At 37.4% G+C, this 25620-nt stretch overlaps 1 protein-coding gene across 4 annotated transcripts; it reads right to left on the bottom strand.

Annotated features, from left to right (window-relative positions):
• Window positions 1–743: 743 nt before the first annotated feature.
• Window positions 744–19892, bottom strand: LOC118406656 (protein ELC-like). 4 transcript variants are annotated; one of them, XM_035806891.1, is made up of 11 exons: window positions 19378–19892; window positions 11465–11549; window positions 11042–11107; window positions 10742–10780; window positions 9755–9918; window positions 8054–8122; window positions 7592–7660; window positions 6371–6590; window positions 4689–4921; window positions 4055–4190; window positions 744–3513 (listed from the first exon to the last, which is right to left on the bottom strand). In XM_035806891.1, the coding sequence occupies exons 1-11, from the start codon at window positions 19423–19425 to the stop codon at window positions 3254–3256; spliced, it is 1389 nt and encodes a 462-aa protein (XP_035662784.1). In that variant the 5' UTR covers window positions 19426–19892; the 3' UTR covers window positions 744–3253. The 4 variants fall into 4 exon arrangements, with proteins under 4 accessions (XP_035662784.1, XP_035662786.1, XP_035662785.1 ...); XM_035806893.1 differs by lacking the exon at window positions 8054–8122; XM_035806892.1 differs by lacking the exon at window positions 10742–10780.
• Between the last annotated feature and the right edge of the window lie 5728 nt (window positions 19893–25620).

The following is a 25620-nucleotide window of genomic DNA, read 5'->3' as shown; positions in this document are numbered from 1 at the left end:
CCAGTGCCGAAGGCAGGGAAAATTGTGAAATCTGGACCCTCTGAAACGCCATTTCCCACATTTTCAGGGACTCTGTCTGGCATTTGACTTCGTGACTTGTTACGAAGAATTTCTTGGTAACGCCTAACAGTGAATTCGGGATAACAAATAACGATGAATTAAAACGACCAATAACGCTTCATGAAGAATATACCGGTAACGATTAACGGTCGATAACGATAAACGGTGAATTAAAATGGCTCGTAACGCTTAAAGGAAAAAGGCATGTAGGCCCTCTTCTAAGTCATACTTTTACGTATTACGCAATATCTAAATTATAAAAAAATCGGAGAAAATACCGAAACAGTGACGCAGTGAACGAACTCCGCAGTGACGCAAGCTTGATACAAGTGCGGTGGGAGCGCGCCTTTAGGGTACCCAGTGTTAGCGGAGGTAAAACGTGTTAAATTTTGACATAATATAATAGCTAAAATGTTGTACTTTTCTTTAAGATACTAGACGGCTGCAGTGACTTCCTCATTGTCTTGCAAGAAATACGGCAGGAAACTGAATTGGGTCAGTTAGTCCTCAATTGGGCTGGTCTCAATCATGATGTTTCTGACCTAGAGCGAAGCGATGCTGTTAGAGTTACAATCGTGTAACCCGTAATCTTGAAGGGCCTTCAGGTCTTGTTACGTAAAAACTAAAATCTTACCTTTGCCTTGAACATTGTTGAATATGATATAAAGTAACACTGAAGCAATATTGAAACATGAATTTTAATTAAAAGCTTATGACTATACGTAGCAGTATTTTGAGGGACACAATATGGTTCAAAATCGATGTAACAAAATTATAAACTTATATGAAAAATGCAAAATAAAAACATTATGACTTTTACTCCTTTTTCTTTTTACAATATTATGAAAAATTGTTACTTGTGATATTTGTTGGCTAGAATAATATGAAAACCTACTTACACATGGCTCCCTGCAGAAATTGAAGTAAAGACCACATCATCTAAATAACATAGATGGTCACAAAGATTCCTTTGAATTATACTGCACTTATATGTACATGAAACAACCACCAAGCTATATCAACAACACATTGCATGAAATGTTACACTTAAAATTGTAAGAAAATCAAATTGATAAAAAACATGATAATATGAAAATCATTGTGTTTAAACTCCATACATATATTTGTCACCTTAAAATACAGAAAATAGTGTCACAGATGTAAATCATTTCAATGCAGTATAAAAACAATATGATAATTATGCCTGAAAAGCTGAGAAAAACTTCATACAAGATATTTTGAGGAAAAATTGAAATGCATAATGTAAAAAAGTACAAGTCATCATTCTGATGTAGTCAAGACTTTTCATACAATAATGTATGATTGTGAGTGTGACTGACCACCATAATGTTATATTCTTATAATCAACAAAACATAGAAACAGCCTGTTGATTTAATTCATACAATCATGTCATTCAAATGTACACAAGTACAAATCTTAACATGTTTTGGTGTACTTCCTTGAACATCTTTACTATAGAGCCTACTTATATGTAAGATATCTAAGCCATTGTCTACATGAAGGAACTAAAATTGCCAAGAAGCTACCTTATTTATCAATGATCAACAGGTATTTTATTACACTGTGGAAATCCTCAAATGCAAGAGTGAAGGTATAGAATTGGTTTTATGCTACAAAGAGAGGGGATAGGAACTTCTCTGTGCTAATTGAAGCTCTCACACTATTATTTCATCATCAAGAAGCACTCTGAAAAAATTACTCCTGTCTTGTTCTTGCTTGATTCAAAAATTGATCACATCACATCATAACATAATAAATTTTATATATAGTATATTGGGTTCCCCATAATTTATCATAAAACAATTTCATATTGCATCCAAAGTTCTGCATAAAAAAAAAATCAGCATTACAAGCTACATTGTCAAAACAGTGGCTTCAGCTTCAAGTATTACACACTAGTTATCTCGACTGGACCAACCATATTAGTCTGCTGGTCCAATAAAAAACATTGTTGCATTGAATGGCATAGAAAAGGAACTGTAGTTCTGTCATCACAAGGATACAGGGGGTCTACATGTTTTCGGTAAGACGTATACGTAGCCTATTTTGATTTCCTGTAATTTATAGAAAAATCTGGCATAACCACTTAATTTATATACCAATGTGACCAAAATTTGGGTAATTGCCTTCCTTAACTTTAGCATAATACATGGGGTGTTGTAACAATAATAGATTTAAATTAACCATAAAGTGCTTTCAGGACCCCCATTAATACCCTCTTACAGCCTACATGCATGCCAGGTAAGGAATGTTTTCAAACGTTTACCAATCAAATTTGGTCTTACATATCGTGCTATGTACAGTTCATCCCAAGCAAATGCTGTGGCTAATAACAGTAATATTTTCCACTCAGGGTAAATTTATCAAAATAGGAGTAACCATTGCAGGTCCAGCTGTTTTCTTCAATGATCAAGTTGTCTTCTCTCACTTATTCTAAGTCAACAGTTTCACAAACATACACATACATGCTGTTACTGTTTGTCAATAAAACAATCGCATTGGTGAAGAACAAATCTTAAAATCTCCAACTATTTTCAAGCAAGTCTATTCAATACCTACTATTCCTTAATCAGTGGAATGGTTAAAATAGCTAATACAACTTTACACAGAGCCAGCCAGTCAGTCATATTTCATATGTCTTATAGTCTTAAGTAAAAACTGCTTTTGAAAGTTGCCCATTAAATACACTGCTGGTAATATTTACAATATAACGTTTGCGGTTGGTAAGATGCTGTAACAACAGTTGTTGACTTGAAAGTTTGTCTGTTGTTAGAATTCATTCCTATTCCCTAAGCAAGATTTGAACTGCAATTCCAACACAATGGAGAGGTTCTCAACTAACTAAGGTTTTCAACAGAACAGCACCCGTCCTTGTCAAGGATTTAGCTACTGTTTCTGTGATGTCATGCTATGCAGATAGAACATGTGACTTGGTGAGCAGTGAATCAAAAGTCGTTGAAAGTGATCTAAAAAAAGTGATGCATTACTCATTCATTGAAAAATACTGGCAGTGTTTTATCCAAAAATTTGGGTAAGTCCAGAACCTTCTTTTTTCTGTTGGAAATCACAGTTCAAATCTTGCCTTGGTACAACAGTTGTTGTAGTGCTGTGGACAACATCATGAACAAGTGCCATGCTTCTAACATTATCCGTAACTAATTGCTGACTTTGCTATTCGGCCACCCCGGCATGGTATGTTCGGATGATGTCCTTGATTTTCGAGCGACACATGGGGCAGTTGGCCTGGGCGTCCAGCACGGCCTGTCCACACTCGAAGCACATGCACATGTGTCCGCAGTCGTACACCACAGAGTCCACCTTCTTGTCCATGCAGATGAGACAGAGGACTCGGTCTGCGGACTTGGGAGGCTTGTCGGTCGTTGCCTGGTCTGCCTGCTGTGGGGCAGAGCTGGCAGAGGTGGGAGCTGTTCCTGAAAAGTTTGGAAAAATAGACTTACATGCATGCAAATATCATAAGAAAGTTGAAAATGAAAAAGATCTTGGCTTTAAAAATCCTACATACTGCTTTCTCTGCTTAGCACTCAGTATTTGGGAAGGAGTAGGTAGTTGAACACACACCACTACCAGTGGACTACCCCCCCTGCTATAGTGATTGTACAAAACACTGTGTAGCCAAGGATTAAACAAAGATGGGTGCTCCCCAGGCTTGTAGCCAGCCTGAAATCAGTTTCCGTCCCCTTAATTTTGAATGGCTTTGGCACTGCGTTCCTAGGGGTGTCCGGGGGCATGCTCCCAAGGAAAATTTTGAAATCCAGACCCTCTGAAACACTATTTCCTGCAATTTGAGGGTTATATTTTGCTCACAGAGGACGAAATTGGCAAACATTTTTTTCTGTCCTCAGCTGCAAAATTCCATCAAAGGACGGGTGCTGGCTACAACCCTGGTGCTGCCTGATGCACAATTGTGGTGGGAGGGACTGTAGCATTTTTGAAAACTTGTTGAGTTCTGACCTGATGTTGTTCCTGGTGAGACAACGTCTGCCCCTGTGTTCTCTGCACCTGAAGCATCAGCGAGGGCATAGACAGGTGGCTCCTCTCCAAACACAATCCTCATGACCTGGATCAGACTGAACAAGTCACTGTTTGCCTGGAATAACAATAAAAATAATATTCAAAATACAATTCAATCTCTACAACTCCAGCTTAAAAAACTAAGTCTGGACATTTCCCATGCTCATGGAACTGACACTCTAATGCTCCAGACATCTATCTAATTAATACAAAACCTAAAATGCCAGTCATTTCCAAAATCTATATACACATGTAGAATACAACACGGGGTATTCCGTATCACCTGAGGTGCCAGCCTGACCGCAGGTAGGATCGCCCGATGGCCGATGCAAAATGCACCAAAATTGTTACAACAGCAATGTTCCAACGTCCAAATCAGGTATTTTAATTTTTGACTGCGCCACACTGGCGTGCACAGAGTACGTTTGAAATACTTGATGGAAGCCTGTGTGATACAACTTCGAAGCCTGTGTGGTACAGCTTTTTATCACACGGTCTGGAACACCTGTATCAAACGTTATCGCAGCCCATCTAGTTACTTGACTATCTGCTATCTTGCGACTTTTAAACTCACATCTTTCCAGTCGTCGAGGTATGGCAGTTGCACCTTCCCGTTTGCGTTGACGTGCTTACACCTGTCGTTGATTCTCATGTTGTTGGTGGGTACAATGTAGCAGACAGGCGAGGCGTTGGGGTGGTCCTCGAACAGCCAGACTTTGAGCGGAATGTTGTAGGTGCCCTCCTTGTAGATGACAGGTACCGTTCCCTTCAGGCACAGCAGCTCTCTCTTGGAGGCCCCAGGTGTACCTACAGGAAGGAACAAGTTAAACATTCAATATCTGACAGGCACTGTCTTTGATCACAAAGTTCTTCATGCACAACCATTACATTTATTAAGAGCCAATGTTTCGATGACCATCTGTCGTCTTCGTCAAGGCTATACCGACTGGTTTGCTGTTTAACTCCAGTGCAGTGCACTGTTAACCGGTGCAATGGCCGAGTGGGTAGAGCGTTCGCCTTGCATTCGGTAGGTCGTGAGTTCGATCCCCGGCCGAGTCATATCAAAGACTTTTAAAATGGTACATGCTGCTTTCTCTGCTTAGCACTCAGCACTAATGAGAAAGAGTATGGAAGCTAAACACACATCACTACCAGCAGACCAGCCCCCTGCTGTAGTGGCTTGCACATGTGTGGCCCAAGGGCTACAGAAATGGAGATGGGCGCCACGCCTAAGCATCTGTTACTGATGCACGGGCAACTTTAACTTTAACTGTGAACCAGTCAGTATAGCCCTGATGAAGATGACAGATGGTCATCGAAACATTGGGCCAGGCTCTTAATAAATTTCATGATTGTGCATGAAAAACTTTGTGATCAAGTATTTTACCAACCTGATGAAACTACATGTATTTACTTACGCACTGTCTTTCTCTTCTTTATAAGGCTACATGTAACACTGGTTCACCTTTATCCGTAGAGTAACCTATATCCGTTGCTTTTAATAACAGGGTATGTTCAACTTGTGATATCATGTCAACGGGTGGTGGTTTCAAGCTGAAATATCCTGAAAATATTGCAATTTTAAACCAACCTGCGTCGACTTATGATAATATCTGTTCATACCCTGCTTGAGAAAAAAAAAAAAATAGGCTACCCAACGGATAAAGGTGAATTAACGTTACATGTACATGTATAGTGGCAGTGGGTTGAAAGGCAAAGCCTGTCCCTTTTACCTCTCAATCCCATGTCCCCACCCTAACCACCACCAACATACATGACACATGTACATTGTAACAATATTCTGTAAAAAGGTAAAAAGGGGCAGGATCATGATAAACAGTCAAACTGTAATAGTTTCATATTAAGTAAAATCACTGGTCTGACAGGACAAGACGATTCTTGCACAATCAGAATTTATTGTACAATAAACGGGTGATGTTCCCGTGATCGTTTGCCCCCTTCTTTGTTGTCCTAAGGAAAGTGACCGAAACGTTGGCTGTAAATTGTGTAAAGTTTAACATATTCTGATTGTGAATAAAGGACCTTGTTATGTTAGGACAGTTACCTGTAGATGCAACATTTTGTGAAAAAATTAACAAATTTCTGAAAGTTTGGATTTAACAACAATCACTCCTGGACTATAACATACTGGGCAGATCTAATATCAAAATGATTACAATTTTTTTTAATACAAGGAGCAGAACATAGATTAGCTGAGATGGTGGAACAGAAGGTATGTGGAATAAAGAAACTTACTAAATACATCCACATGGACCTTTAGGTCCTTGAAGTTGGTGACGGCATTCCTGACGTCCAGCTGCGTGATCTGCCTGTTGCGGTACACCTTGTCCGTCAGAATTCTCTCGATCTCGGCGGGAAGGTACGATCCTGGCGGGCACGCGCTCCTCATGAAGACGGGAGGTTCCTCGGAGAACACCCGTCTCATGTGCTGAATCAGAACGATCAGATCCGAGTCCTAAAAAGATGGGGTGCAAAAAATCAGACAAAATAGAAGCAGCCAAATGTTTTTTTCTTGTAAATGAAAAAAATAAAATCAAAATTGAATGTACTGTGAGAAATACAACTTCCATAAGTCTATTGTAACTGTTTTTTGAGTAATATTATGCTCCTTCTGTTTGAACTGTTGCATGTTATTAGAATCTGTGTACCAAAATTCAAATTTTAAATGACTGATCATGAGATGACATGACATTATATTGTGTCCTACCTTTTACTCTACCTTCAATCATTACATAGTATTGGTCCATGCCAGTTAGTTAAATGAGAGATAATACAATACAGCTCCAGTGATATAATATTGATAGTAGTATTCAAACCTAAAGTGGATTAAGGAGCCAGAAAGGTAAGAACAGGTGAAAAGACCTGTAAATAGTGTAGTCAGTGATTGGTGGTTACAAGAGACAACAACCTGAATGTATTTTAGCAGGTGCAGTTTATACAGTTCTGCTAGGTGGCAGACATGCAACAAGAGATAAGTTAGAGAACTTGGAAACCTTTTTTCATTGAATTTGAAGACCACATGAAGCAAATCTTTTTGCCATATGTTACAGGTCAGATAAAACCAATAATTCAATTTTCTGGATGATTCTAGTGTCATTATTAGCTGCTTGCACTATGTGGGGTTACGGCACATAATATTATCACTGAATTAAAAAAATAAATGTATGATTATTGTTGAAGGGATTCATTAGTCATGTTTGAGCACATTTTTCTTCTAACAGTGATTTAATCTTAAAGGTATACAGACGTAACTTCGACCCCCGAATTTGAGTGACCTAATCTCGCGAGAATGCAAGGCTAGGTCCAGATGAGATGCAAGTCTGGACCTAGTCTTGCACTCTCGCGAGACAAGGTCACTCTGTGAACAAGATGGACTGATTTGGAGGTACATGTGTATACCTTTCTTAATAAGTTGTGTCAGAAGAAAATTCTATTTATTTTCCGTTTTAGTCTTACATTTCTTGACCGAGAGGGGCTGCTCCGAGCAGCAGGTACACCAGAGGCACTACTTGACCGCTGAAGCGCCTAGAAAATATAAGATTCAAACAAAAAACTCAAAACAAACAGCAAAGTCACAGCAAATGAGAACAGGCAACAAAAATACATGAGATGAAATCATAATAACTTTTGAAGCAAGTTGTTTAAAATCAATTTAAAGTCAAACTATACTTTTAAGAAGTCACAGCAAAAGAGAATAGGCAACAAAACTGCATGAGATAAAATCATAATTTGTAATCGTAATTTGTTTAAATCAAAGTCAATCTTTACACTTTAGATTCTTTTTTCTAATCTCAGTGACTGTCGAGATTAAATCACACACTAACGCTAATCACACAGGATTAAATCACACGCCAATCACACTTTGATTGTTTTGATACCATCAAAACAATTGTGATACTAATTTTCTTTTTTTCTTACATTTCCTGACCGAGAGGGACTGCTGCGAGCAGTTGGCATGCTAGAGGCGCTGCTCGACCGGTGAAGCGCCTAAAATATCAGATAAATGTATAAACACAAAACTTAACACAGATGGCAAAGTGAAAACAAAAAGAACAGGGACTGCATGGCAATGAAACTGCATAGTAGGTGGGTTCTGTTCTGGTCCTTAGGTCTTGGGGATGTATATCAACTAAAACATAACATCAGGTACACTGGTATCACTGCCACATCCTTACTATAACTTCATCTTTTGCCAACTCATCTGAAGACAGCAACTTGAAGGTAGAATGACCTGCACCTAGCCCACTTTCTTGACAATGAATGGGTGTGCATTAGTGATGTCACGTGTTGTGCTTGCATTCAAAGTGACTGAGACAACTTTGTACAATAATGTGAGGAACAGACTTCCAATTTGCGGTAAGCTGCAACAGAGTGCAACATCCTGCAACGTCCAACCCTCGTAAGATGAGGAACAATAGCCGTTAAACCCGAGTGAGCGAGAGAGAGAGTGTGAGGCAGCGACAAACAGCAAAGTTGTGAGCAGGAAGCTGGAAGTTCTGTAATGTAACAGTAGTTGTGTGGCCTGTGTGAGTACCTGTAGACAGGCTGTGGAACAGGTGTGACGTTTCCACAAACCCAGGGAGACACTGGAGTCATACTGGTTGGGTCCCTGCTGTTGCGGACGCATGTTAGGTAATACATGTATGGTCAGCGCATTAGCTGCAGGTACTATATGCTTTTGCCCCTATAGTATTAGCAATGCCATGTGAGCATATTGATTGTGTCTGATATAATGTCTTTACCACAATTTTCGTGCCACATTGTAAATGAATAATCTCTGTTCCCTACATGTCATGTAAGACACAACTGTATATCTTATGTTTGTACTTTGACAACATTTTAACATATAGAATTCTATTTTTATTGACGAGTGCCTGTAAGTCCAATTCAACTATTCCTAAAAGCATAATCAAGTGCTTCCCACACAGAAAACGTATACTGTGTCAGGTTCAGGCCCACAAAAGATAAACTTTTTAAAAGTATAGGCACAATACAGCCTATTCTAGTAATCAATCTGAGGACTTTAAGAAAATGTACACATGTTTAGTCTTTGCGTCAAAATAGGAATACAATCTACGAGACCATCAAAAAGTAGTCACAATGACCAGATTCACAGACCTTAACCAGAGTTGGGCCCATTTCATATTTGACTGTTTCTACCACTGTGACAGTAACACTTGGTACTTACATGTGACCATTTGTACCACAGGTACTTACATGTGACCATTTGTACCACAGGTACTTACATGTGACTGTTTGTACCGCTGTAACACTTGGTACTTACATGTGACCATTCGTACCACAGGTACTTACATGTGACTGTTTGTACCACAGGTACTTACATGTGACTGTTTGTACCACAGTAATACTTGGTACTTACATGTGACCATTTGTACCACAGGTACTTACATGTGACTGTTTGTACCGCTGTAACATTTGGTACTTACATGTGACTGTTTGTACCGCTGTAACATTTGGTACTAACATGTGACCAACTGTACCACAGGTACTTACATGTGACTGTGTGTACCGCTGTAACATTTGGTACTTACATGTGACCATTTGTACCACAGGCACTTACATGTGACTGTTTGTACCACTGTAACACTTGGTACTCACATGTGTCCACTCGTGGAGATACGGCATGTACACCCTCCCGTTCATGTCCACGTGTTTGGACTCGTTGATGACCATGTTTCCCGTCGGGCGCACGTAGACCAGTGGGGGAATCTCGGGGTGGAACTCCGTCAGCCAGATGCACACTGGGATGTTGTAGGTGTTAGCTGAAAGGATAGAGACCATTTTTTAAGCAATAACTCAGGGCTGAAGCATTATTTCCAATCAGAAGTGGTCCTTGACCAAATTTTAGATGATTCAATGGATATGGGAATACTAGTTATGAAAAAGTTACTGAGTGCAAAGCCTAGGATGACATCCAATTTAGTTTTCCTTCCAATCACTTTTCTGTATGCTCACAAAATTTGTAAGCAAGTGTTTTACTTACTGATTCGACTGTGACAGTGTGAGAGACATACTGATTCGACTGTGACAGTGTGAGAGACATACAACCATGCCTAACAAACTATTACAAAGAGATAGACTTTGGGATGATAAAAGTACAAGAAATACAACAAAAATATGAATTATAATAAAAGGCCAGAGCTGTCAAGCAATACAAGGAGAGCAAGCAGAAGGCTACTATACTGTTTTTCTTTTCAATTCTTGAGGTGGTTTTATGTTCATAGTGATGACAACTACATGTAAACTTAAAACAGGTGTTCCTATTATTGTATAGTAAGCACTTTTGCCTACTCGAAACCATGACGGATACTCCATATTCTACACACCACAAAAATAAATCAACACAAACTTAAAAGCACTTTTGGTGACCACGATTGAGGCCACTGTTAGTGAGTGTACTTAGCTACACACAGATAAGCTTCTCACACCAGCAGAGGTTAGTGATCATGACATTCAGTCCGAACAACACCAGGTTTAGTAACACTACTAACAGCTCTACAGGAAAGGAGACAAAAGGATTGGAAACTTTTCTAAGAGACTAGAATAGTGAAGAGGAGATTAGTTTAAAGCGAACCAAACACACACCTCCTGACGCCCCTGCTGACGTACTTTGTCCTCGTAGTTCTAGAGGTGACAAAGGCTGAGGTTACACGAGCACAACACCTTCAAGTTACAACTTACACTAAATGGCATGGCAGACCAAATTAGCTCTGACAAACGTAAAGCAGTTGATTTTTACGAAAACTAGTGGTCACCATGACAGACTCAACAGCTTGATTTTTGCAGTGTTTACATCAAACAAACTTATCTCATTCACAGCACTTTTTTTTCGTCTTTTTTTTGTTGCAATCTGACCCAAATACACCACAAAAATGTTTAAAGTACCTTTTATCTTGACTGGGATGGTTCCACACAGACACAGTAACTCAGTCTGTGATCCGTCGTTGAAAACTGTGGAAAAAAGTTACGAAGGGATCACATTATACTGCACTTCACGATGACAATAGATCTACCAAATATTTGAATAAGACTGCTACATTTAAGAATCATGGTGAAACCTTACTTACTAAATAGGTACCTTGGATTGCTCTTTCTAGCTCACTAGCTTTGCAACGTATAAATGTATAGATTAGCAATTTGTCATGAAGACGTAGCATGAGCTGTTAGTCACATGTTGTTTGCACTGCTTAGCAATCTATACACTGTTGTTAAAAACGTTCAGCAAGTTCAACTCTAGTCTGTGACATCGAGTAAATGATAAGTACATTGTCATGAAATTTATTCTTATGTCTCTTTGGGAATACTTACCATATGTGTCTACCACTGGCTTGAGGTCCTCAAAGTGCTTGAGGGTCGCCACCACTTCCTTCTGTGTCACATCCTTGTGCTTGTACTACAGAAGGAATAGAAACACCATCATGTTATCAACGAAAAACAGCACCCGGTACATTTCTTTTTCTTTTCTAAGGCCACGTTGATCTTATTATATGGACAACATCCATGCGTGCATCAATTTTTGGCTATTTGAACTTTACTGTATGGTACAATTAGTACAAAGCAGCTGCAATCAGAGCAAACACTTGTTGTGCGTGGATTGCAAAAAAAAAGAATAACGGAAAACGTATACTAGTGCCCAGGCTTTTAGCTAGGATTTTATAATAGGGAGTCCAAACTTATTGGTGAGTCACGGTAAGTGACTAATGTAGGGGGGTCTGGGGGCATCCACCTTCCATGGTGCAGAGTATTTGATGATTTAAAGTTAAATGAGTGCATTCTTAGGTATCCCAAGAGGCAAAAATACTGTTCCAGAGGTCACAGTAGAAGACTGTGACCACAGATGACCTGGTAGCATCCCTGGTCAATCAGAATTTCATGCTTGTAAGACAATTTTCTCTGTAGTGTAAGGGCGCCCAGGGGCATCAAATTGAAAAGTGCGTCCAGATGACGCATTGACGCATGCCTGGCTAAAAGCCTGCTAGTGCCATAGAATGAAAAATATTAATTCCAAGATCAAAGAAGATGTGACAGATCGAGAATGAAGAATCTTTAAGATTTCATAATGAAGGCAACCTTTTCTTTTCCAAACTCTTTTATTCGCTCGCTCGCATCAGTTTTGGGGTTCCCAGACGATGTCATCTATTTTATCAAATCAGTGTGGCCTAACATGGTGTACTTCTCTGCAGTTTGAATAGCAGATGTTAGGGGGCTAAAATCAATTCTTCATATTAGACCTCAGCAGATCTAATATTTTAGATAGATTAATAATTTTCACACAAAAAACAAAATAACCTTGATGGTTATGATAACTGCAGGACATCAGACCATTCATAATGGTCTCCTGGGATTAATTTTGAAGATCCTTCAGAGTACAAGGCCATCCACAATGAGTTATGATGACATCATACCAGGGAGAAACAGGTGTCCCCATATCTAGGACAATATGGGAAACAGATCTCTAGATTTCCCTCCTCTATTTTCCACTAGGATTTAATTTCGTGATGCTAGGGATAAAATGGAGAGATCATTGTGAAGGTGAAGCAAGCATTTTTTTAGGTCAGTCGGCAAAGAATTGTTATCACAAAATCCGCAACATTAAACCACAGCAAAATTTCCACATTTACATTTAGCAACCATGTATTGCAATATTGGTTGACAATCTAATAATTTTTTTATGAATAGCCAAAATTTCACCCTTGTTAATACAAATGGAGATGGACATTGGCAAGCATGAAAAAGATTGAAACTAAAATTTTGCACCACTAAATTAGTAAATAACAGCAAAATGTGTTCCATTGTTCTTCTGAAAAGAAAATCAGAATCCCCTATACTACCAATATGTACACACTATAATATCTCTATAAATAATGTACAGGGCTCGAAATACCACCTGTATATGCAGGTTAGTGCAGGTAAAATTGGAGCTGTGCAGGTACTTCCGGTGTCTACCTGCACCTAAGCTGCACTTGTCCATGTACTGGGTTTTATACATACAAAAAGTAAATGTCATATGTATAGGTGTATGTGGATTGTTATTAGCTGCATTGACTCTTACCACCTATTACGAGGGGGGTTCAATAAGTTCTTTGCCTCACCAAGAAATAACAAGCACAACTCAGATTTTCAGGCACAACTTCATAGTATGAAGTCTTTTATCAATATCCTCCAAATTTCAAATCATTGGAGTCATTACTTTCCAGGCATTCGTTTTTCCTAAATTAGAAGGTAAGTGGCGAGAAAAAAGTTGTGTGAATTGTGATCAGACATGTGTGGGTCTAGTTTCCCATGCCATAAATTAACAAAAGACGTTGTCAAAATGTTTGATAATGATTCTCTTCCTATTTCAAGCAAAAAGAATTGTGTTTCTAACTTCCAGCAGCGCAAATTGACCCACACACTCAGGTCAGGTCAATTGTCCACGTTTTTTTCCTTCTCCCTCACCTAACGGTACTGGGTGTCGCCTGCAAAGTAATGATCACACTAATTTGAATTTTGGTACATATTTATATAAGACTTTATACTTGACATCTATGCTTCGAAATCTGAGCTGTGCTTATTTTTTCTCGGTAAAGTCGGGGACTTATTGATAACCCCACGTACATGTATAAAGTCTTATATAAATGTGTACCAAAATTCAAATTATTGTGATCATCATGTTGCAGGCGACACCCAGTAACGTTAGGTAAGGGATAACGAAAAAAAAAGGTGGACAATTGATCTGCAACCTGAGGTGTGAGGTCAAATTGTCTGATCACACTTCACCCTTCTTTTTCTCCCCACTTACCTTCTAATTTAGAAAAAACGAATGCCTGGAAAGTAATGACTCCAATGATTTGTAATTTGGAGGATATTGATAAAAGACTTCATACTATGAAGTTGTGCCTGAAAATCTGAGTTGTGCTTGTTATTTCTTGGTGAGGCAAAGAACTTATTGAACCCCCCTCGTAAGTAGAAAAAAGAAAAAGAAAAATAGCAATGGTTCCCAAAACAATTGAAATGTGATCTATACTAAAGTCTTCCTAAATCCACTAGTGGTGCATGTAAAATTTGTCTGGTGCAGGTAATTTTCAATGTTACCTGCACTGCAGAAAAAAAAAGTATAGCCTTGAATACATTGTATATTAACCATTTATCAGAAATGACAAAGGATAGCAGGTGTCATCAAAAGGTTGATGACCCCAACGATGTCATATCAGGTTAAGCCCATAGAGAAGCTACCACAGAAGTGAAGAATTGATTTTCTTATTCATGACTTCAACTATATATGGCTTATTAACAAGTAGGGACAAAAGCAACAAATTTGAGAGTACAGTATACCATTTCTCTGTATCAATCTCATTGCTAAGTATATATCTCTAGATAATAGCATTATTATATGACTTGCAATTGAAAACTTGATGGGTACATATGTTGAAAGAAGATGCTATGCTAAGACAAAGCCTTTTTTGTTCTACTCATTACTGAAAAATGCATGACCTTTAGTATTAAAAATTCATAAACTTCATACATGCAGTCAGCAGATGAATACCAGGGGTTCTAGGGTCATCTGAGTTCAGGGTTGTCTACCTGCACCTAACCTGCACTGGTCCATGAACTGTTTTTTATACATAAATGTCCTATTATGTAGCTGTATATGGATTGTTACTAGCTGCATTGACTGTTACCACCATAAACTTTGTATAAATAGCAATGGTTGCTGAACAATTTTAGTATGATCCATACTACCTAAATGTAGAGTGGTGCAGGTAAAATTTGTCCGGTGCAGGTAATTTTCAATGTTACCTTCACCAGTGCAGGTATGCAGAAAAAAGTATTTCGAGCCCTGCCTTTAGTAACAACATTTAGTATTAAAAATTCATAAACTTCATACAGGCAGTCAGTAGATGAATACCAGGGGCTATAGGGTCGTCTGAGTTCAGGGTTAAAGTTTACACAATCATGACAAAGGCAGCGGAGTACTGGGAGAGAGAACAAAGGAAGGATTGTCTTTCACATGTCATGCAACTTGACAATACATCATGTAAGTTTCAATGGCCAAGTTCATAGGTCAAGGGTAGAATTTGCAATTCAGGCATAGAAGCACCTACTAGTACCAGTAGGGAAAATCATTATGCTAATAAAAAACAAAACATTTGCAGCAATGAAAGTACTCTTCCAAAAATCTAAGGTTGATAACTGTTGTTATCAAATCGATAAGCTTTCATATTAAATAATTTCTGGAATAGCTGTTATGCTACAGACGGAGCATTGAATATGCTGTTTTGAAATCAAAACTAGGAAATTCTAAAATTCAATGAGATTTAATTTCTGTATGGTATCCATGCATATTAATGTTACTAGCTTTATGCTGACCCTTTAGGTCAGATTTTTCTGTTTTTTTTGTAAACCTTAAATTAATTTGATAATTGATAACCCATCTAATTCTGACAGGGAATCAGGGTTGGTGTTATACATAATTATTTGATGAAAGACATTGATCTCTAAGCTAATCATAGTAGACAATATGTAACACACCCTTCTTTTTCTTCATACCCCCGGTACATGAACTTGTAGTACAAACAGGAAGGCATCATACTTAAGAAATGTCAACAGGAACAGAAATTGAACCCATAACTTTAATACCCTTATAAGGTTAGACAGGAACTTAAGACGAGACTCAAGAGACAGTAATGCAAATCATTCACATGACATCATAATTTAGAGTTAATGAGTCATCCTTAAATTAAATGAATCATTACACAGTAGGTTTTAGCATACTTTTATCACAATTAACATAATTACAAGTCATGTAACATTACATTGATGTGTTAAGCAAGCAAAAAGATTATGTATCTCTTATTCTCTATAACCATTAGCTATTGTTAAGTTTGATGTGTTACAATATATGAGCACGTATGTAAACAATAAAATTCTTATTATCAAGACAATTTTCATATTATTTCCACTGAGCAAGTAAGAATATGACTAAATATCTAAGACTAAACATCTAGCATCAGAATACACAAATAAAAATTCCAGCAATTTTGCTTCATTTTCCAGAAAAATGTTAGCGCTGGGCCATCATCTGTGGTCTACCAGACAGCATTAGGGATAACGTGTAGCTCCCGTAGGTCAAAGGTCACCAAAAGATCGCGATAGATCAGCATGTGACCTTGGTGTACTGATGAGAACTACTTGAGTACTGACCTCGGCTCCCGCCCCGCCCATCTGTCTATTTGTACCACAGAAAAATCAATGTTCAAACCGTGTTGGTTATGGGATCCATCAGCTTTCCCATAAAATATCAATGGTACTTTGTGGAATGGCTGTTATGTTACAGACCAAACATGATGGTTTGAAATCTAAACCAAGAACCTTTAAATGTCTCTTAATTTTTGTATGATCTCCATACATACAAATGTTTTGTATATCGACCGTTTTGCTTAATGCAAAGCTTAAATTTTAAACTCAATATACTAGTATTTTGATTATTGTATATGAAGATTTGTTTTTCCCACAAAAATTTCCATAAAATGTACTGTTTTACAACATTGTGATTTAATGTATTTAGAAGATACTACAACATTTACTTTTTACAGCTTTTGGAAAAGGATGTTTTTCCTGAGCATCTGTCTTGCCATTTTACTGCATCAGGACTTCCGGTAATAGTAGTGATACATTTTGTATCTCATGTTCTGTACTTGTAGTGGTCATGATTTTTAAATGACGAAGGTATTTCAGAGACATTGTAACGTAAGCAATGTAAGCACCTGCTGGTGGTGTAAAAAGAATTCTCCTTCATCCGATTTTTATATGGTTGACAGCTTTTGGACTCGATATGATATCGCGCAGACTTTGGTCCACTCAGCAGCTTTTCTGGAACAGCAGGGGCCAATCTATACATGCTGCCTTCATTTTTTAAAAACTTTGTTATCATATAATGCTTTCATCTTTGAGGTTTCCAAAAGTACTTTTCCGAGATGATGTTATCTCAGTCTGTTTTCTTGCTTCTCTTCACAAATGGCAATCAATACTAACTTCAGCAGTAATTTAGAAACCAATTACCGCTAATGTGTTTTAATCCTGCCGTGAATCGGACAACGCAAATTGCTTCTTTATGGTCCAGGGTTTTCCTTGTCCAATTGATCTTACTGTTTGATGTGTATGCAATAAAGCTTAGGAGAAAGCAGATTATTATGTCTTTTTCATTTTGTTTAACCTGTACTTCACAATAAGGCATTAATTATGTACACCTTAATGACCCTTTGCAAGGTAGAACTTCATTCTAAATTTAAGGACCTATTCAAACCTTTTGTAACTACAAAATAAAAGCAAGGAGATGAAAGAAAGGGCCTTGCAATTCAGCCCCCGGCTACAAAGCAAAAGTAGTCGACACAGTGACTTACCCTACAACCAAATACTGCATTGCGACCTTTTGGTGACCCCTGAAAACCTGTACAACAACTTTTTTGCAACCAAGTGATTATACAATTGTATGACTAAAATGGATAACCCTTTGGATTAAGCCGAGATCACAGTCTCGGATGAGTTATGTTACACTACGAAAAAGCCAGAATATTCTTTACCATGGATGTGGGCTTTATCAATAGGAAGAAGAAAAAAAAAAGAAAAGGTAACATACAACAAACCATTACCCTAAAAACTTTGTATTTCCAGTGACAACTACAACTAACCACCACTAAAAACATTAAGACCACTTGGCCAATGAGAGTTGACTTTTAAGATAAAATTTTTTCCCATAGAGTCTAGACACCAGCTTTACAAATCCTGTTGGACACAGGTTTGTAAATAATATACCAGCACAAACATGACTTTATGATTTTACTTATGATGAATCTTTAATATCAGATCTACAATATGCAGCTTGTAATATTGTGCCTTACATGAAATTTTGCAATCTCAAATTGCAAGTGGGCATTTCGAGCCCTGACAATGAGCTAAAACAAAACTGTGTATGTTTTGTGTGACTGTGTCAATGGTTGCCACACTTCCAGATGTGGCCAGTGTACTGTGTATATACAGAGGGCACCAGGGATGAAAGGTGGTGGTATGTGTGGTATGGCAAGTCGTTTTAACAGATTTAAGGTAACCCATTTTTAAGAAAGTTCAGTGAATGTCAAATGTGCAAAGGGTGATGTGACTGCCTACTTTGATGCCATTAATAACTGCTGTCACAAACCTGAGAATTGGTGTGCAATACCAAAGGGTGGTTATACTAGCTACAGTTGTGATTAAACACTACCGGGAATGTACCTAGAGAAAGTAGTAGTAGTAATAGTAGTAGTAGTATCCAGTATTTGATTATTATCAAAAAAGAAAAAAAGAAAGAAAATTGTAGGCTAAAATGTAGCCTGATATCTACAAATTGATAAACTTTTAAAAACATTTCAATGATAGCCAAGTCTGTGAATAAGACACATTGTCAACATTGTCAAAAACAGAATTCATTATTGATAATATCCTTTATATTCCATTTGTATACTTAAGCGTAACTTACATTTATTCCCATCAATGTGTATTTAACATACTACTGGGTAATTAAATGAAAATTTGCTTTACATAAAAAGGAATATCATTGGCCACCAATACAAATTAGATCATTCCAATCTTTAAATAAAAAGACAGGCTGACAAAGGCACATTTACACCAACTTATCCACTGCCTAATGTACCTTAATTAGATTATGGATGTTACACAGAAGACCTTTATTGCTTTTACGACTCCTATCTTATCACTTTATCAGTAAAGTTGTCTCAAAATTGACAAAAATATGCCACAAACAAAAGACACAGTATTAGTGAGATTACCTTTTTAAAAAAAACACCATATCTTTGCAATGATTTTTCTCGCCAAAAATACATGTGGGTGCATATCACTGATTATAAAATCATGTGTTGGACAACCTTAATCCCTGATCAGTGTTTGATTTTAAGATACACATTATTTAACAGGTTGCATAACAACTCATAAGATTTTTTCCAAAAGTATTGCAGTTTAGAAATCATTCTATATTGAAAATTTCTTTTAACAAACAATGAAAGGCACAGAATCACAGAGGAACACGCTTACCTTAATATTGTATGACTAATGTTAATTCAACATAATTCTAAGGGGTTTGTCGAATTGTAAGAATATCCTATATACCCAAACCGCTTGGAAGGTTTAATATACAATCTTAAGAAGCAAAAATCTTAAAATTGCGGATAATAAAGGATAGAACCTACCTTTGCCAGAGCTTTTTTAAGGAATTGCTTCAACTTGGGGGTGGCCATCTTGAATTTCCGCCGTCTGGCTTTGCCAGTGTTCCAACCGTCTCTGACGCGATCCCTGCCGTTTTTTACGATGTCAACTGTGCGATGTCATCAAACAAGCGGGAAGATATCATCAGAGGAGCATAGATCTGTGCTAATCACCCATTCTGGGCGAGTTTCCAAGTCCCGATATTTGGTTAAATGAAGCAAAACACAGCTGTGAATCCTATTCGGCGGATGGCAACACTCACACTGTCGCACGGCAAAATTTCTTCGTTTCCCCCTCCTGCAGACAAAATATCCCTTTGGAAGCACGATTTATGGAGCGTGCTGTGTCCTCAGTGACCTTGAACGATGTCTTGAACGGCCCTTTTGTCGGAATTTCGGTAGAAAGTTGAGAAACAACTGAGCACAGTGGTTAGGAAACCAACTCAGTCCTCACACAGGAACAGAGAAAACCCGGAAGTGACCCCATCATGCTCAGCTGAATCAGGACCTGTCTCAAAGGTTCAGTATTTTGTCTAGAAAAGTTTAATCATATCCATGTTTCTTTCAGCCACACTACAGTTGATTTCTAGTATTATCGTTTGCAATTGTGAACAGAAGTGTCCAAAATACAGAAACATTACACACTTTTAGAGACATATCTTAAAATAAATAATTAACTTTAAGCGCGAAACATGTGCTATGTAACGATCCTGCCAATGCTGACCAATCAGAACACAGAAAGTTGCGCCCGTGGCGGGAACCACCTGTCCATTTCAACAGTAACACTTGCCATCAAAAATCGTCCAGCGTTTCTATTTTCCCTTTTAAAACGTTAGCTATGGTTTACACGTAACATAAACACACTTTCCCTGACTTTATTAAGCATTAGCTACGGTTATTTCTTGCCCTATTCATTCAAAATTGCTCCCGGAAGTTTAAACAAAAGACCATAAAAGACCCATAAAAGGGCCCAAGGGCCGATCCCTATTGAGTCACCATTCAACAAACCCCACAGGACGATGAAGTCACCCTGTATTTACATTTTACGTCAGTCAAGTAGATATGAATTTTTCGTTCAAAAATGAAAGTAGATCTGATGAAAGCTGTAATTTCCAAGCAAACTTTGCATTTGGTGGCAAACTTGTGACGATTTCTGACTGGGGGCCAAGTGATTACATCTTGTGCCCAATCAAACTAGAAGTGATTTTCCCAAAAAAAATTCTATATACTTCTAGATTAGGTTGAGCAGGCCCAGCCCTTTAAACAAAATACGAAACCAGCTACTGTTTCTATACTTCAACGTAATACGTACAACTTCGACCTCGACCACAAATGAGTTGCAAATGCACTGCTTGAGTACAACGTCCACTCATGGACACCGCCTAGCAATCGATATCAGTACTGCAGGAAGGAAATGTCAGCTATTTCCAATATACGAAGTTGCATGCATGCATGCATAGATACATAAACATGTATTGCAAATACGCGTAATTCTATTGAGCTGTAAAACATTTTGCTATGGATAGAAAACACTTAAATATATGAAAGTTTATTGAAATAATGGCACATGTGGAAAGTTCAAATACACGTACATTTGTGTACAAATTCCCTCCACAACAATTAACATCTGCACAATACATTTCACATATTCATACAAATGGAGTGTACAATGGCACAATGTTGCTGAATTCTACATATCCAATAATATGTAAATAGTTCCCCTCTTGCTATCAGTCTACCACCATGTATTGAGGGTTTCCACTCAAAATTTATATCAACAACTATGGCATGTAGCAATTGTATTACACAATGTAAAATAAGAAAAGAATGAAGTATGTCAATATAAAATTCTGATCCCAGCAACTGTTTTCTTCAACATGAATTGAAACAGTTGAAAAAAAATCTTCTGTCTCATGGTATTCATCACATTTTACAAGAAAATTCAACACTTACAACTCTTTGTGTACTGAACAACAACCATTCATTATAATTACACCATTTTAATTATCCTCCAATTCTAATATCATTTCTTGCATTTGTGTTTAAGTCTCTTGTTGACTTCAAGTTTGTCCACCTACACTTTTGACTGTACAGTTACTGCACTTCTTCTCATGACAGTGGGTTCAGACAACAATATAACCAATACTTAACACCAATTGTCCAGACTTTTAAGTAGCAAAACCATACAACTGAAATAACATCAGCAAAGAAGTGGCCAGAAAATGGCTTTTAAACAATAGATGTACATGAAGTCTTTATTCTATTATTGTTACCATGAAGTCTTCCATACACAGTACATTTGGTGTTTTTTAATCTCTTAAAGCTTCTGAAAGAATCAAGCATATTCCTATTGCTATACACCTGTTTTGGGAACATTTGTACTTGTTTCTAGTACAAGTACTGTATGTTTTCCCTATGAGGCAAACCATTAGAATAATGCATGAACAGAACATGTAAAATACTTGACATATCTTTACATTTGCTTAGAGATTTGTGTATTCAAATTGGCAGTAACATGCATTCTTCCAAAATCCCATTGACAAATACTGCTTTCTAACCCATACCAGTAAGTGAGTCATTAAACACAATGGGACCTATCAAATAACTGTCTTGAAAATTCTATGACTTTCCAAATAAAAACCCTATGGCTGACTTATCATCCAGTACTTTGAGACATCCAATTATAAAAGCAAAGAAATCATAATACATGTACTACACAGCTGCATCATCATTCTATAATAACTGTCCCCATAAATGACACACTTATGGTTCAAACATTCTGTCAATGCCTTTTAGGCATTAAGTACAACTTTTGCAAAGTTTGCAAAGTTAAAATGAATAGAGTCAAAGCATTAAAGCAAACCATATCAAATCTTTTTTCCCTTTACACGATATGATTTTGATTTAAAAAAAAATTTATCAACATTCAACCATAAAGAAAATAAAAATGCAAAAAATCATAAAGCTGCAAATTAAGCATCAGTTTCTTCAGCATTAAATAACATTTTTCAAAATATTACACATGTAGTTAGTACATCCATTAATTACTAAGTCTGAGTAGTGAAATTGTTAACATCAAATTACATGTAGGTGGGAGGGGGGAACTTAACATGACTGCCATTGGTATCCCTATTGTAATATAACAAATATACTTCAATATGTAAAAACTAAGGAAACAGTTATTTGGTGTGTTGTTCTTATGTTAATCTGTGTTGAATAGAAAATGTATCTGATATGCGATGAAACATAACACTTTCCCGTTGAAACTTTGACGGAGAGATTGTCTGTGTTGTTGTGTTGTTTTGTGCTGTTGAGGTAGTCAAGCAATTTCAATCTGTAAAAGAAAAAGGTTGTGACTGACAGTAACTCTATGCCGTATCATTATAAAACACTTGTTGGAAATGCATATCTACAATGGTTACATATGTTTACAAAAAGGAACACAAGTACAATGATGGTTCATCAAAATGACAAACTTGTAATTTTGTAAACCTAAAGGAATAGGCTGATCCTATATAAAATAACATAAAAATGTGTCACACTCTCATTGGTCAAACTTCAAATTGCCATGCCACCATTGGTTGAACTGCTAATTGTGATTGACATTTAGGATCATCCTTTCTTCAATGTTCCCTTTTATTGCATTTCTTCTTTTTCCGTTGAATATGCTTCCCTTTAATACAAAATCCTATTAACCTCATTCTCAATCTTCAAATGGAATAGCCTTAGATGTAAACACCTACCATGATATGGCACAAAAAATCACTTCTAATACTGTATGTGTTTGATACATACCCAATCACATTATCGGTATCTCCATTGCAATTGGCAGTGCACAATCAAGAAACTCTTGCTACAATGTATATTTACTTTGACTGCCAGCTTCTTGGTAATTTTAGCACATACAGTTACTGTTAGAAATCTGTTACATTCAACTATATCCTCCAAAGTGTTAAGCTATTCTTTTATTGAATATCCTGATTTGTCCACTATCCAACCATTGAACATGGTTTATGATCTTGGGATACTTCTAAGTACTGTAAAATGTACAGTATTGAAGAAAATGCAAGAAGTTACGAATAAACTCCAATTTTTTCCCTTCGTAGAAAAAAATTGTTTCACAACGCAACCCTATACCATTTTCTTCAGTGTCCCAAAACAGTCAATGAGTGAATGTATTTCCAATACATTTCAAGTTTTTGCAAAAGAAAAGCTATCTTAACTTAAGTACTCTATAAATCCTTTTTCGTCTTCTGTATCAAAATATTTTGTCAGTTACAAAAGCTGTTATATAACTAAATCAATACAACTGACCTGGCCTAATATAGGCATGGAATGTTTCTACCTAAAATAATATTTGTTCCAAAATCACATCATCATCATCAAAACTGCTTCTGTTATAAATATACCACACCCGAGCTGCACTCCTGAATTTTCCTACTAAAACACTATATACTCCATACATGACCTCTAGTTGAATACAATTATACATTGCAGGGTTAAACAAGTTTTCAAAAATTTGTTTGAACTATAAGGCAAGTATATAAAACAAGTGCTTTTAAAAAAGCTGGCATTTTGCCAATGTTTGCGTGTGTGAACGTTTTTTTCTAGTTATTAGAATGTCATATAAATAGAACAGAGTGACTAAACCTGATATTGGCGCATGGAGAGATTCACATATGTGCCTGAACTGCAGCAGATCTAGATGCCACCTGTTAAAATTTGCGTGAACTGCAGCAAATTTCACTACACATTGCCTGTTTTTGAGTGAGCTCTGTTGCGGGGCATTTTTAAGTTTTTTTTTAAATTTTTATTTCTATTCGGCAAAAAAACGAAGCGGCGAATCCGTTAACCAAAGAAATAAATTGGTGTGGCCAAATGGATGTAAAAATTAGTATTTTAATGGATGTAAAAAAGAAACAAAAAGTTGAAAAAAATCTACCTCCCCGGATTCGAACCGGGTGCATTGGTTCAGAATGCGTAAACTTTACCACTGCGCTAGTGCGAACATGTTGAAGAAATGCCTGTTTTAACAGGTATACAAATGTTTGGCATGGATTGAACAGGTCCGTTCATCTCAACATCACAACATCACAACGGCGACTACACTGGCCAGAAGGCATTTTGCGACTGCAAGTCGCAAAATGCAAAAAAAGTACTTGCCCAAACCAGCTTTCACAAAATCTTAATAACATTTTTCTATGTATTTTAACTTCCAGCAAAAGAATTCTTTTATTATTGGCTCTCTTTTTCTTTGTTGACTAATGCTTGATGCCATGACTGTGAAAAGTATCAAGTACATCAAAGTCTCAATCTTGCCCAATCAGCACTTTTACATGCTTTGGAAAATTGGGCAAGCGGTTTTGTCCAACCCTGCATTGTCTAATCACACAGGAGACTCTATGACACTAGTTTCCAACCCTACCTACAAAGACTACATACAACTTTTTCCATTTGGCATTGATTGAATGACAGTGTTATGTATATCAAAGAGGTACATCAGGGGTGGTATGCCATCCATAGCTGTGTGCTCAACAGTAACAAGTTAAAGCAGATTCCAAAGCAACTGTATCTGCCTTAAGGTGGTATCTCACTGCACTTGGAGCACGGCCGTACCAGTGCGGCACTGCAGGGTTCGAAAGATTACTCAACGAATTTCAGAGATGAACAAATTTTCTTATGTTTTTTGTATTTTGTTGTCTGCTTAGTCATACTTTTACATAATATGCAAGTTTTAATGCAACATCTAAATTATAAAAATTGGTGAAAATAACACAACAGTGCCGCAGTAAATGAACCCCACAGTGCTGCACCGGTGACCCAAGTTAAGTAAGATACCACCTCTGGTAAGACCTCCTTTCCACTGGACAGTAAGCAACCGTACAGCAACCAAAATTGGACTTGTATAACCCTTGGTAACAAAATTGTACTATGCCCATGAAAGTTGGGTAATCCATCAAATCTTTATTTGGTCACTCACAGGTTGCAGTGCAGTCACAGCCTCCAGTGGAAAGTGCGCATAAGGGTCATGTCACTTTAGCTGTGTGATACAGGTTTACTTCAGAATTGAGCATCATAACTTCAAACAGTCATTGATGTGTCATGAACCATCAACTGTCTCGTGACAGAAGAGGTTGTCATAGATCCTGTTGACAGTCGGTTTTGTCAAAGCCCTGGGATAAATCCCACAACGATGAAATCACATAGTAATTGTGACCACAGCTTAAG

This window comes from Branchiostoma floridae, chromosome 19 (genome assembly GCF_000003815.2).
Source record: "Branchiostoma floridae strain S238N-H82 chromosome 19, Bfl_VNyyK, whole genome shotgun sequence".
NCBI classification, from domain to species: domain Eukaryota; kingdom Metazoa; phylum Chordata; class Leptocardii; order Amphioxiformes; family Branchiostomatidae; genus Branchiostoma; species Branchiostoma floridae.
Note: the sequence above shows the minus strand (reverse complement) of the source record. Positions and strands in the feature narration are given on the sequence as shown.

Bases quoted from the DNA above. Each gene is read 5' to 3' on its own strand.
- LOC118406656 (XM_035806891.1), bottom strand. From the start codon at position 19,425: ATGGCCACCCCCAAGTTGAAGCAATTCCTTAAAAAAGCTCTGGCAAAG. The intron at 11,550-19,377 runs GTAGGTTCTATC...TTCCTTCTGTAG, and splicing joins TTAAAAAAGCTCTGGCAAAG to TACAAGCACAAGGATGTGAC. The intron at 4,191-4,688 runs GTGAGTTTAAAA...TTGTTATTCCAG, and splicing joins ACCTCGACGACTGGAAAGAT to GCAAACAGTGACTTGTTCAG.